This window comes from Macaca fascicularis, chromosome 7 (assembly GCF_037993035.2).
Source record: "Macaca fascicularis isolate 582-1 chromosome 7, T2T-MFA8v1.1".
In the NCBI taxonomy this organism is placed as follows: domain Eukaryota; kingdom Metazoa; phylum Chordata; class Mammalia; order Primates; family Cercopithecidae; genus Macaca; species Macaca fascicularis.
Genome location: NC_088381.1, coordinates 66,981,080 through 66,995,424, shown reverse-complemented (window position 1 = coordinate 66,995,424; position 14,345 = coordinate 66,981,080). Strand labels below are relative to the sequence as shown.

General features: G+C 39.2%; 1 protein-coding gene across 1 annotated transcript in view; it reads left to right on the top strand.

Annotated features, from left to right (window-relative positions):
• Window positions 1-14,345, top strand: part of LOC102132699 (elongation factor-like GTPase 1) — an 81,715-nt gene that overhangs the window by 17,176 nt on the left and 50,194 nt on the right. The window contains exons 3-6 of the mRNA XM_065547592.2: window positions 5,847-5,923; window positions 6,640-6,776; window positions 7,386-7,508; window positions 9,846-9,945. Of these exons, the coding sequence (XP_065403664.1) occupies window positions 5,847-5,923; window positions 6,640-6,776; window positions 7,386-7,508; window positions 9,846-9,945 (437 nt within the window). The remainder of the gene's footprint in view (window positions 1-5,846; window positions 5,924-6,639; window positions 6,777-7,385; window positions 7,509-9,845; window positions 9,946-14,345) is intronic.

The following is a 14,345-nucleotide window of genomic DNA, read 5'->3' as shown; positions in this document are numbered from 1 at the left end:
AGTCATTGGTAGCTTAATGGGGATGGCATTGAATCTATAAATTACCTTGGGCAGTATGGCCATTTTCACGATATTGATTCTTCCTATCCATGAGCATGGTATGTTCTTCCATTTGTTTGTGTCCTCTTTTATTTCACTGAGCAGTGGTTTGTAGTTCTCTTTGAAGAGGTCATTTACATACATTTGTAAGTTGGATTCCTAGATATTTTATTCTCTTTGAAGCTATTGTGAATGGGAGTTCATTCATGATTTGCTCTCTGTCTGTTACTGGTGTATAAGAATGCTTGTGATTTTTGCACATTAATTTTGTATCCTGAGACTTTGCTGAAGTTTCTTATCAGCTTAAGGAGATTTTGGGCTGAGACAATGGGGTTTTCTGACTATACAATCATGTCATCTGCAAACAGGGACAATTTGACGTCTTCTTTTCCTAATGGAATACCCTTTATTTCTTTCTCTTGCCTGATTTCCCTAGCCAGAACTTCCAAACTAGGAGTGGTGAGAGAGGGCATCCCTGTCTTGTGCCAGTTTTCAAAGGGAATGCTTCCAGTTTTTGCCCATTCTGTATGATATTGGCTGTGGGTTTGTCAGAAATAGCTCATATTATTTTGAGATACGTTCCATCAATACCGAATTTATTGAGAGTTTTTAGCATGAAGAGCTGTTGAATTTTGTCGAAGGCCTTTTCTGCATCTATTGAGATAATCATGTGGTTTTTGTCTTTGATTCTGTTTATATGCTGGATTATGTTTATTGATTTGCGTATGGTGAACCAGCCTTGCATCCCAGGGATGAAGCCCACTTGATCATGGTGGATAAGCTTTTTGATGTGCTGCTGGATTCGGTTTGCCAGTATTTTATTGAGGATTTTTGCATCGATGTTCATCAGGGATATTGGTCTAAACTTCTCTTTTTTTGTTGTATCTCTGCCAGGCTTTGGTATCAGGATGATGTTGGCCTCGTAAAATGAGTTAGGGAGGACTCCCACTTTTTCTATTGATTGGAATAGTTTCAGAAGGAATGGTATCAACTCCTCCTTGTACCTCTGGTAGAATTCGGCTGTGAATCAATCTGGTCCTGGACTTTTTTTGGTTGGTAGGCTATTAATTATTGCCTCAATTTCAGAGCCTGCTATTGGTCTATTCAGGGATTCAGCTTCTTCCTGGTTTAGTCTTGGGAGAGTGTAAGTGTCCAGGAAATTATCTATTTCTGCTAGGTTTTCTAGTTTATTTGCGTAGAGGTGTTTATGCATTCTCTGATGGTAGTTTGTATTTCTGTGGGGTCGGTGGTGATATCCCCTTTATCATTTTTATTGCATCTATTTGATTCTTCTCTCTTTTATTCTTTATCAGTCTTGCAAGAGGTTTATCAATTTTGTTGATCTTTTCAAGAAACCAGCTCCTGGATTCGTTGATTTTTTGGAGGGTTTTTTGTGTCTCTATCTCCTTCAGTTCTGCCCTGATCTTAGTTATTTCTTGCCTTCTGCTAGCTTTCGAATGTGTTTGCTCTTGCTTCTCTAGTTCTTTTAATTGTGATGTTAGGGTGTCAATTTTAGATAATTCCTGCTTTCTCTTGTGGGCATTTTGTGCTATAAATTTCCCTCTACACACTGCTTTGAATGTGTCCCAGAGATTCTGGTATGTTGTATCTTTGTTCTCATTGGTTTCAAAGAACATCTTTATTTCTGCCTTCATTTCGCTATATACCCAGTAGTCATTCAGGAGCAGGTTGTTCAGTTTCCATGTAGTTGAGCGGTTTTGATTGAGTTTTTTAGTCCTGAGTTCTAGTTTGATTGCACTGTGGTCTGAGAGACAGTTTGTTATAATTTCTGTTCTTGTACATTTGCTGAGGAGTGCTTTACTTCTAACTATGTGGTCAATTTTGGAATAATTGTGATGTGGTGCTGAGAAGAATGTTGTTGATTTGGAGTGGAGAGTTCTGTAGATGTCTATTAGGTCTGCTTGGTGCAGAGATGAGTTCAATTCCTGGATATCCTTGTTAACTTTCTGTGTCGTTGATCTGTCTAATGTTGACAGTGGGGTGTTGAAGTCTCCCATTATTATTGTATGGGAGTCTAAGTCTCTTTGTAAGTCTCTAAGGACTTATTTTATGAATGTGGGTGCTCTTGTGTTGGGTGCATATATATTTAGGATAGTTAGCTGTTCCTGATGAATTGATCCCTTTACCATTATGTAATGGCCTTCTTTGTCTCTTTTGATCTTTGATGGTTTAAAGTCTGTTTTATCAGAAACTAGGATTGCAACCTCTGCTATTCTTGTTTTCCATTTGCTTGGTAGATCTTCCTCCATCCCTTTATTTTGAGCCTATATGTGTCTCTGCATGTGAGATGGGTCTCCTGAATACAGCAAACTAATGAGTTGACTCTTTATCCAGTTTGCCAGTCTGTGTCTTTTAATTGGACCATTTAGTCCATTTACATTTAAGGTTAATATTGTTATGTGTGAACTTGATCCTGTCGTTTTGATATTAGCTAGTTATTTTGCTCGCTAGTTAATGCAGTTTCTTCCTAGCATCTATGGACTTTACATTTTGATGTGTTTTTGCAATGACTGGTAGCTGTTGTTCCTTCCTATGTTTAGTGCTTCCTTCAGGATCTCTTGTAGGGCAGGCCTGGTGGTGACAAAATCTCTAAGCATTTGCTTGTCTGTAAAGGATTTTATTTCTCCTTCACTTATGAAACTTAGTTTGACTGGATATGAAATTCTGGGTTGAAAATTCTTTTCTTTAAGAATGTTGAATATTGGCCCCCACTCTCTTCTGGCTTGTAGAGTTTCTGCTGAGAGATCTGCTGTTAGTCTGATGGGCTTCCCTTTGTGTGTAACCCGACCTTTCTCTCTGGCTGCCCTTAATATTTTTTCCTTCATTTCAACTTTGGTGAATCTGGCAATTATGTGTCTTGGAGTTGCTCTTCTTGAGGAGTGTCTTTGTGGCATTCTCTGTATTTCCTGAATTTGGTGTTGGCCTGCCTTACTAGGTTGGGGAAGTTCTCCTGGATGATATCCTGCAGAGTGTTTTCCAACTTGGTTCCATTTTCCCCGTCACTTTCAAGCACGCCAATCAGACGTAGATTTGGTCTTTTCACATAATCCCATACTTCTTGGAGGCTTTGTTCATTTCTTTTTTTACTCTTTTTACTTTTTTTCTCTTTTTACTCTTTTTCCTCCACATTTCTCTTCTTGCTTCATTTCATTCATTTGATCTTCAATCGCTGATACTCTTTCTTCCAGTTGATCGAGTCTGTTACTGAAACTTGTGCATTTGTCACGTATTTCTCATGTTATGGTGCTCATCTCTATCAGTTCTTTTAAGGTCTTCTCTGCCTTGATTATTCATCCATTCTTTTTTCAAGGCTTTTAGTTTCTTTTCTTTTTTTTTTTTTTTCTAGTTTTTTTTTTTGCATTGGTTACATAGTTCCTCCTTTAGCTCTGAGAATTTTGATCAACTGAGGCCTTCTTCTCTCAACTCGTTAAAGTCATTCTCCATCCAGCTTTGTTCCGTTGCTGGCAATGAGCTGCATTCCTTTCGAGGGGGAGATGCGCTCTGATTTTTTGAATTTCCAGCTTTTCTGCACTGCTTTTTCCCCATCTTTGTGGTTTTATCTGCCTTTGGTCTTTGATGATGGTGATGTACTGATGGGGTTTTGGTGTGGGTGTCCTTTCTGTTTGTTAGTTTTCCTTCTAACAGTCAGGACCCTCAGCTGTACGTCTTGAGGTTCACTCTAGACCCTGTTTGCCTGGGTATCAGCAGTGGAGGCTGAAGAAGATAGAATATTGCTGCACAGTGAGTGTTGCTGTCTGATTCTTGCTCTGGAAACTTCGTCTCAGGGGTGTACCCCACTGTGTGAGGTGTGAGGTGTGGATCTGCACCTAGTGGGGGATGTCTCTCAGTTAGGCTACTCAGGGGTCAGGGACCCACTTGAGCAGGCAGTCTGTCCTCTCTCAGATCTCAACCTCCGTGCTGGCAGATCCACTGCTCTCTTCAAAGCTCTCAGACAGGGGCATTTACCTCTGCAGAAGTTTCTGCTGATTTTTGTTTAGCTATGCCCTGTCCCCAGAGGAGGAGTCTCCAGAGGCAGGCCGGCCTCTTTGAGCTGAGGTGGGCTCCACCCAATTCGAGCTTCCTGGTGGCTTTGTTTACCCACTTAAGCCTCAGCAATGGCGGGCGCCCCTCCCCCAGCCTCGCAGCCACCTTGCTGTTAGATCTCAGACTGCTGTGCTAGCAATGAGGGAGGCTCTGTGAGTGTGGGACCCTCCTGGCCAGGTGTGGAGTATAAACTCTTCATGTGCCGTTTGCTAAGACCCTTGGTCAAGCGCAGTATTAGGGTGGGAGTTACCCAATTTTCCAGGCGTCGTGTGTCTCAGTTTCCCTTGGCTAGGAAAAGGGATTCCCTTCCCCCTTGCACTGCCCAGGTGAGGGGATGCCTCGCCCTGCTTCAGCTCTCCTGGTTGGGCTGCACTAGCTGACCAGCACCGATTGTCCATCACTCCCCAGTGAGATGAACCCGGTACCTCAGTTGAAAATGCAGAAATCACCCGTCTTCTGTGTCACTCACGCTGGGAGCTGGAGATTGGAGCTGTTGCTATTCAGCCATCTTGGGCACGCTCCCTTGGAGCTTTATTTTTTAATGTAAAAACCAGGATTTCATAAATGTATTCTCATTGAAAATCATATACATTGCTTTTTAGAAAGTACTCACAGCAAACAAAAAAATCGAAGCCAGCACTGCTAGTAGATGATTGCAATTTTTTTCATTCTCTTTACATGGATATATACATCCCTCAGTTGAGATTATGCTGTTTATACAATGTAGCTGCCTTTTTGCTTTTGTTGTATCATGAACATCTTCCCTTGCCATTAAAAGCTTTTTATAAACAGTATATTTTAAAGGCAGTAAATATAGCTAAGTGGGAAAGAGCATGCCTTGAGAGTTGACTCTGTGTTTGAATTTTGGCTCCACCACTTATTGGCTTTATGACTTTTATCTCAGTTATTTCATCTGTAAAATTGAGATAATATCACTTATTTGATAGGATAGTTATGATGATTATATGAAATAATTCAGTAAACCCCCTGTTATTTTATTTTGTGAGAGCACTATCATTTATGTAATCATTCTCTTAAGATTGGAAATAGTTTTTTTTTCAAATGCTTTGATATTGTAAGTAGAGTTATGATAGACATCTTTGGACATAAGTTTTATGTCTTCATGGTGAGTTTTTTTAAACTGAGCATTCTAAGTCAATGACTTTTCATTTCTTAATACTGTTGCCAGTAGTTCTTCAGAAAGGAGGTATGAATTTATTAATATATCCCACCTCATGTATATGGGAGAGTATACACCTCAAGGTGCTCTTGCTAGTAACTTTTTGTATAGTTTGGTGAGAAAAATGATGGGGTTTTTTGGGTTTTCAAAGTTTTCCTACCCTTGTGAAGTTTTAGAAATGTGTTTAAGAATGCTTTATGTTTCTTCTAACGTAATTTTAGACTGAAGTCCATGGAAAGAGCCTGCATGTGCAGAGTGAAGTTTTAGCTCTTGGCTTGGGTGCTGTGTGTATTTGTTTGATGGCAGCCATGGTAATATGACCCACGAATGGTCATGTCACTTGTAAAGTCTGTGGTTCCCAGAGGAAAGAACAGTGGATTATTATTAATTATGGATTATTGACTGTTTAGTGCATTCTTATAACTACTTTCATCTACTTTATTTTTGAATAAATATTTTCAAGTAGAAATGAAACATATTGATAATAAAAGCATGTCAAGAAGGAATATATAAATGCCTATTAAATGCTCAGGAACTTAAGCCCGTATATTCTTTTGTACAGGCCAAAGGAAAGAAACCTTTATTTGTACAGTTGATCCTGGAAAATATATGGAGTTTGTATGATGCTGTCTTGAAAAAGTAAGAGTCTTGTAACATTGTTTACCTTTAGGCATCTTTAGGCAGTATAATTTGTCTCACTTTCCAGTTTGATGAGTGGTACTTCAGAAAGCTGAGATGGACTGAGAAAGTGAACAGAGCTTCCACAGATGAGTTGATTACAGGGCTTGGAAGCAATTTAAAGAAGTCTATGTAACCCAGCTAAAGGGTGATATTGGAGGGACAGGACAGCAATATTTTATAGAGTGCTGAGGTGAAGAGATAAAAGGATAGAAAGAAACATTGGACCTTCGTGCATGCAAACCCAGGTTTAAAAAATAGTTATTAAAGTAGAAAAGGTGCTTGATAGCTAGGATCATTAATGGGGAAGTTGGGAAATAACTTTTCTGGTATAAGTTTGCTTTAGTGCATTCATTTTCTAAGTTATTGCTGAAGTGGAATAATGACTTATTAGCACTTATTTGTAAGACTGCTTTACCACTTGATATAGTCTGCTTGAGGAGGTTGGGGAGAAGTACTTCCTGGGAAGTCTTAAAGAAGGATTCACTGGAAAGTGTAAGAAGTAGAGGTTGAGGACCTTTTTCTGTGGCAGGATTCCCTTCAGTCATTTTTAGCTTTTTTTGAAAAAGTAACACATTAGGGTAAAAATATGCCAAATAATGTTGGGTTCCTTTTCCCCACTGCCTGTTTATGTGTGCATATGACATTTTCACCCTCCAATCTTGTGTTTACTATAGGGACAAAGACAAAATTGATAAAATAGTGACTTCTTTAGGATTAAAAATTGGAGCCCGGGAGGCACGACATTCAGACCCTAAAGTTCAGATCAATGCCATTTGCAGTCAGTGGCTACCCATATCCCATGCTGTTCTTGGTATTGTTTATTCTACAGGTTTTTAATGAAATAGTTTTGATAAAGCAAGAAGAAACAATGCGTTATGGCAACCAGGAAATTCTCTGGAAATAACATTCAATCCAAAATAAGTCTTCTCTGCTTATTTAGTGTTCTACCGTGAAACTGTGTTTGATACTTTAATAATTAATACACTAATACTAATTTGTTTTAACATTACTGATCAACTTCTTTAGAAAGACAATCTTTTTGTGTTTATTTAGTAATCTGTAAAAATAAAAATGTTTACACTAAGATTTAAATATAAGTAGATGATTTAGATGTTTGTGTTAGATAACTGTTTCAAGGTCACCAGTAGCCAACCTGCTAAGTTCTGTTCTCATTTGTTCCATGGGCTTCAGTGTTAAAGTATCTGTCATGAGGATCCTTTTTGGCCTTTTAGGAGTTTGTGAACTCCCTGAAATTGTGTGCATGTTTTGAGATGTGATGCATAAAGCAGTGTTGCCATATAACACATGCATTTTCTGTATGGACAGACTTTGTTACCTCAATATTTAGAGCATACAGTGAATCTTCGCCTTGGTGGGAGGCACTGGCTCAAGGTTTTGAGTCCTTAACAACAGACTTCAGCGATGGTGTGTCAGAAACTTCCTAGTCCCCTTGATATTACAGCCGAGAGAGTGGAGAGACTGATGTGTACAGAATCACAAACTTTTGACTCTCTTCCACCAGAAACTCAAGCACTGAAAGCAGGTAAGGAAAGATGGACCTGTTGGAATATACCATGTCATCGACTGTCCTCCATCCAGGCTGCTCTAGGCCAATTTGCTGAATGTTAGTTTGCTAAATGGCCAATTTGCCAAATGTCCACTTCCACAGATGAACAGTTTCACAAATGACTATTTCACCAGTTTTGCCTCCCACCCCCACCCCAAAGGTTTTCTTGTTACAGCCATTTTGCTCAGCCAATAGGATGAGAGACCAGCAACTTCCTGTACACATGCTCCTCATGAGAAAAGAAGCTCCCATTCTGGACTTTGTAGGTTCCATGAAATTTGTCTCTACGAATTTTCTTTTCTCTAATTCTTTTCCTCCAGTTCTATTGTTTTTGTAACCGTGCCCCCAAACCACTACACTGTTGTTCTTGGCATCACTTTGACTTTTGATTCATTAAATCTAATGGCCAGTTTTCAGTCTTCATAGGACTAGGTCTGTCACTGGCATTTGACACAGGTGATCACTCCTCCTCCTTGAAGCACTTTCTTCCCTTGACTTCTAGGCTTCCATTGCTTCCATTCCCTTGCTTCTGCTTTTCTTTGTATCTCCCTGGCTGCTTATCCTTAATAATCTCTTTTTGTGATTCCTCCCCATCTCCCTGGCTTTTTAACTTTGGGGTGCCCCAAGTAAGGTTCAAGTCTTTGATCCTCATCTATTTTACCTGCCGTCCGTCTTCTGATAATCTCATCCAATCTCAAGACTTTAAATGACAACTACATACTCATAATTCACACAATTGTGTATCTTCAGAGCATGTCTGTTTTCTGGACTCTGGACTGATATCTAGAACTCCCTCTACACTGTGTTGTCTAAGAAGCATCTCAACTGAACATATCCCAAACTGGGCTTTTTATCTTATCCCCAAGTCTGCTCACCTAGTCATTTCCATCTCATTTAGGGGCACCTCAATCTTTTCATTTACTCAGTCCAAAAACCTTGGAGTCATCTATGGCCCTTGTATTTGTCTCATGCTCCAACATCCAGTCCATCAGCAAATCCTGTTTATTCTTCCTTTTAAATACAGAATTCAACTATTTCCCAATGTTTTCACTTCTGCCTCCCTGAGCCAAGAAACCACCATCTCTCACCTGGTTATTTTAATTGTTTAACAACTAGTATCCTGGCCGGGCCGGGCACAGTGGCCCACGCCTGTAATCCCAGCACTTTGGGAGGCTGAGGCGGGTTGATCATGAGGTCAAGAGCTCGAGACCATCCTGGCCAACATGATGAAACCCCGTCTCTACTAAAAATACAAAAATTAGCTGGGTGTGGTGGTACATGCTTGTAGTCCCAGCTACTCAGGGGGCTGAGGCAGGAGAATTGCTTGAAACTGGGAGGGGGAGGTTGCAGTGAGCTGAGATCATGCCACTGCACTCCAGCCTGGGTGACAGAGTGAGATTCCGACTCAAAAAACAAACAAACAAACAGCAACAACAACAACAAAAAACAACTAGTATCCCTGCTTCTTGATTCCGGTTAGTGCTTTCTCAATATTGTAGACAAAACAGAGTGATCCTCTTAAGATATAAGTCAGGGCATGTCATTCTGTTCCTCATTTAAAGCTTCCACTGGCAAGACTTCTGATACATGTTTCATTCTTACTTCCTGTGGCTTTCTTTTTTCTTCTTTAAATTTTACTATTGAATTCTTTGTATACAAATTATTTTAATGTGAGGTGATGGAGTTGTTTTAAAAAAATTCATTAATCAATGTTTTTTTACCTCCAATATGGGTTAAGGAAAATGTTCATATGTTAATATGAAATTGTGTTAAAATTTATGTATTTAGGGATAACTGGCATTTTAATACTATTGAATCCTAATTTATTTCTAAGAATTTGTTAATATCATAATATAGTATTGTTGTCCATTTTATTTTCTAACTTGTTATTGTGGGGGATTGGAAAAGCTATTGATTTTTATATATCTTGTTAACAAGCTACCTTGTTGATTGTTGGCCTTTGGTAACATTCCTCAATTCTATCTTTTCTGTACTTGACAGTGAAAAATGTATGAGTGCTTATAATAGGTGGTTAACCTCATTGCATAGCTTTAGCTTTCATATGAGATACCTCACCCCGTCAAATTTGTTTGCTTTTCTTTCCTTATTTCTGTCAACTCTGTTTGACCTTGCTCTGCTATTCTTTCCTGGCAATCTTACCCTTTTCTAATTAAAATTTTTATCATAGTTGGAAAAAGTTGTGGACTTCTGATATATTTACATGATGCCATGTTCTAAACATTTTGTTTTCCAGAAAATCTATTCTTTTAATAATGGGAAAAATAGTGACATTTTTACTTCCTATTTGTTTAGCTTTTATGAAATGTGGAAGTGAGGACACTGCTCCAGTTATCATATTTGTTTCCAAAACGTTTGCAGTTGATGCTAAGGCCTTGCCTCAGAATAAGCCAAGGTAAGGGAAGTGGGAAAGTTGGGCTGGGCTAGGAATATGGTATATATTTGGTGGGATGTCGTTGGGCTGTGGGTAGCGGGGGCACGGATAATGCTTTTCCTCCTCAACACAGAATTCATATCAAGCCAACCCTCAGGGTAACATACAATATGTACAGTAATGTATCCTTTTGTGATACCTCTGTAGGAGAAAGCTGTTGAAAGCAGCTCTGGGATATTGAATTGAAGTGATGTAAGTTTGAAGAATAGTGCTAGTAGTAGTAGCAACAGTTAACTTTTGTTGAACATGTCAGGTGAGTTCTAATCTAAGCCTGCCTTGTCTCATCTAATTCTGTCTACCTCAGTAGAGATTATGAATGTATGAGTATCTCTGCTTCCCCGTGTGTATTATGTGTACCCGGGTGTGGTGGGTGTCGGAGAGGGATATTTCTCAAGTTCCAGAGTCTTGGGGAATCTGTCTATCTACATTTCCTGTTTTATATGTGAGTTCCCCTCCTTCTGTCTCTGCTGCTTGCCCCACTAGTTTAGATTCTGATCATCTCTTGTGGATATTGTTGCAGCAACTTCCTAGCTGGTTCTCCTGCCCCATCTTTAGTTCCACCGATCCACTTGCCATTCTTCCTTTAGAGTGATCTTTATAAGGCTCAGCTATGAAGATATGTCTCTGGCTCAAAAACCCTTAACGATTCTCACTGCCTTGAGCAGTTTTGATTCAAGTGTGAAGTGTTGGCGATGCTCTCAGTGGTACATAGGGAAACAAGTTTTAACTTACTTGGTTGGCATACGTATTTATTATTATTATTATTATTATAATACTTTAAGTTCTAGGGTACATGTGCATAATGTGCAGGTTTGTTACATATGTATACTTGTGCCATGTTGGTGTGCTGCACCCATAAACTCGTCAGCACCCATCAACTCGTCATTTACATCAGGTATAACTCCCAGTGCAATCCCTCCCCCCTCCCCCCTTCCCGTGATAGGCCCCGGTGTGTGATGTTCCCCTTCCCGAGTCCAAGTGATCTCATTGTTCAGTTCCCACCTATGAGTGAGAACATGCGGTGTTTGGTTTTCTGTTCTTGTGATAGTTTGCTAAGAATGATGGTTTCTAGCTGCATCCCTGTCTCTACAAAGGACACAAACTCATCCTTTTTTATGGCTGCATAGTATTCCATGGTGTATATGTGCCACATTTTCTTAATCCAGTCTGTCACTGATGGACATTTGGGTTGATTCCAAGTCTTTGCTATTGTGAATAGTGCCACAATAAACATACGTGTGCATGTGTCTTTATAGCAGCATGATTTATAATCCTTTGGGTATATACCCAGTAGTGGGATGGCTGGGTCATATGATACATCTGGTTCTAGATCTTTGAGGAATCGCCATACTGTTTTCCATAATGGTTGAACTAGTTTACAATCCCACCAACAGTGTAAAAGTGTTCCTATTTCTCCACATCCTCTCCAGCACCTGTTGTTTCCTGACTTTTTAATGATCGCCATTCTAACTGGTATGAGATGGTATCTCATTGTGGTTTTGATTTGCATTTCTCTGATGGCCAGTGATGATGAGCATTTTTTCATGTGTCTGTTGGCTATATGAATGTCTTCTTTTGAGAAATGTCTGTTCATATCCTTTGCCCACTTTTTGATGGGGTTGTTTGTTTTTTTCTTGTAAATTTGTTTGGGTTCTTTGTAGGTTCTGGATATTAGCCCTTTGTCAGATGAGTAGATTGCAAAAATTTTCTCCCATTCTGTAGGTTGCCTGTTCACTCTGATGGTAGTTTCTTTTGCTGTGCAGAAGCTCTTTAGTTTAATGAGATCCCATTTGTCAATTTTGGCTTTTGCTGCTGTTGTTTTTGGTGTTTTAGACATGAAGTCTTTGCCCATGCCTATGTCCTGAATGGTACTACCTAGGTTTTCTTCTAGGATTTTTATGGTATTAGGTCTAACATTTAAGTCTCTAATCTATCTTGAATTAATTTTCGTATAAGGAGTAAGGAAAGGATCCAGTTTCAGCTTTCTACTTATGGCTAGCCCATTTTCCCAGCACCATTTATTAAATAGGAAATCCTTTCCCCATTTCTTGTTTTTCTCAGGTTTGTCAAAGATCAGATGGCTGTAGATGTGTGGTATTATTTCTGAGGACTCTGTTCTGTTCCATTGGTCTATATCTCTGTTTTGGTACCAGTACCATGCTGTTTTGGTTACTGTAGCCTTGTAGTATAGTTTGAAGTCAGGTAGCGTGATGCCTCCAGCTTTGTTCTTTTGACTTAGGATTGTCTTGGAGATGTGGGCTCTTTTTTGGTTCCATGTGAACTTTAAAGCAGTTTTTTCCAATTCTGTGAAGAAAGTCATTGGTAGCTTGATGGGGATGGCATTGAATCTATAAATAACCTTGGGCAGTATGGCCATTTTCATGATATTGATTCTTCCTATCCATGAGCATGGTATGTTCTTCCATTTGTTTGTGTCCTCTTTTATTTCACTGAGTAGTGGTTTGTAGTTCTCCTTGAAGAGGTCCTTTACATCACTTGTAAGTTGGATTCCTAGATATTTTATTCTCTTTGAAGCGATTGTGAATGGAAGTTCATTCCTGATTTGGCTCTCTGTTTGTCTGTTACTGGTGTATAAGAATGCTTGTGATTTTTGCACATTAATTTTGTATCCTGAGACTTTGCTGAAGTTTCTTATCAGCTTAAGGAGATTTTGGGCTGAGACAATGGGATTTTCTAAATATACAATCATGTCATCTGCAAACAGGGACAATTTGACTTCTTCTTTTCCTAACTGAATACCCTTGATTTCTTTCTCTTGCCTGATTTCCCTAGCCAGAACTTCCAAAAGTATGTTGAATAGGAGTGGTGAGAGAGGGCATCCCTGTCTTGTGCCAGTTTTCAAAGGGAATTTTTCCAGTTTTTGCCCATTCAGTATGATATTGGCTGTGGGTTTGTCATAAATAGCTCTTATTATTTTCAGGTATGTTCCATCAATACCGAATTTATTGAGCGTTTTTAGCATGAAGGGCTGTTGAATTTTGTCAAAAGCCTTTTCTGCATCAATTGAGATAATCATGTGGTTCTTGTCTTTGGTTCTGTTTATATGCTGGATTATGTTTATTGATTTGCGAATGTTGAACCAGCCTTGCATCCCAGGGATGAAGCCCACTTGATCATGGTGGATAAGCTTTTTGATGTGCTGCTGAATCCGGTTTGCCAGTATTTTATTGAGGATTTTTGCATCGATGTTCATCAGGGATATTGGTCTAAAATTCTCTTTTTTTGTTGTGTCTCTGCCAGGCTTTAGTATCAGGATGATGTTGGCCTCATAAAATGAGTTAGGAAGGATTCCCTCTTTTTCTATTGATTGGAATAGTTTCAGAAGGAATGGTACCAGCTCCTCCTTGTACCTCTGGTAGAATTCAGCTGTGAATCCATCTGGTCCTGGACTTTTTTTGGTTGGTAGGCTATTAATTATTGCCTCAATTTCAGAGCCTGCTATTGGTCTATTCAGGGATTCAACTTCTTCCTGGTTTAGTCTTGGAAGAGTGTAAGTGTCCAGGAAATTATCCATTTCTTCTAGATTTTCTAGTTTATTTGCATAGAGGTGTTTATAGTATTCTCTGATGGTTGTTTGTATTTCTGTGGGGTCACTGGTGATATCCCCTTTATCATTTTTATTGCGTCTATTTGATTCTTCTCTCTTTTCTTATTTATTAGTCTTACTAGCGGTCTGTCAATTTTGTTGATCTTTTCAAAAAACCAACTCCTGGATTCATTGATTTTTTGGAGGGTTTTTTGTGTCTCTCTCTCCTTGAGTTCTGCCCTGATCTTAGTTATTTCTTGCCTTCTGCTAGCTTTCGAATGTGTTTGCTCTTGCTTCTCTAGTTCTTTTAATTGTGATGTTAGAGTGTCAATTTTAGATCTTTCCTGCTTTCTCTTGTGGGCATTTAGTGCTATAAATTTCCCTCTACACACTGCTTTAAATGTGTCCCAGAGATTCTGGTATGTTGTATCTTTGTTCTCATTGGTTTCAAAGAACATCTTTATTTCTGCCTTCTTTTCGTTATGTACCCAGTTGTCATTCAGGAGCAGGTTGTTCAGTTTCCATGTAGTTGAGTGGTTTTGATTGCGTTTCTTAGTCCTGAGTTCTAGTTTGATTGCACTGTGGTCTGAAAGACAGTTTGTTATAATTTCTGTTCTTGTACATTTGCTGAGGAGTGCTTTACTTCCAATTATGTGGTCAATTTTGGAATAAGTGCGATGTGGGGCTGAGAAGAATGTATATTCTGTTGATTTGGGGTGGAGAGTTCTATAGATGTCTATTAGGTCTGCTTACTGCAGAGATGAGTTCAATTCCTGGATATCCTTGTTAACTTTCTGTCTCGTTGATCTGTCTA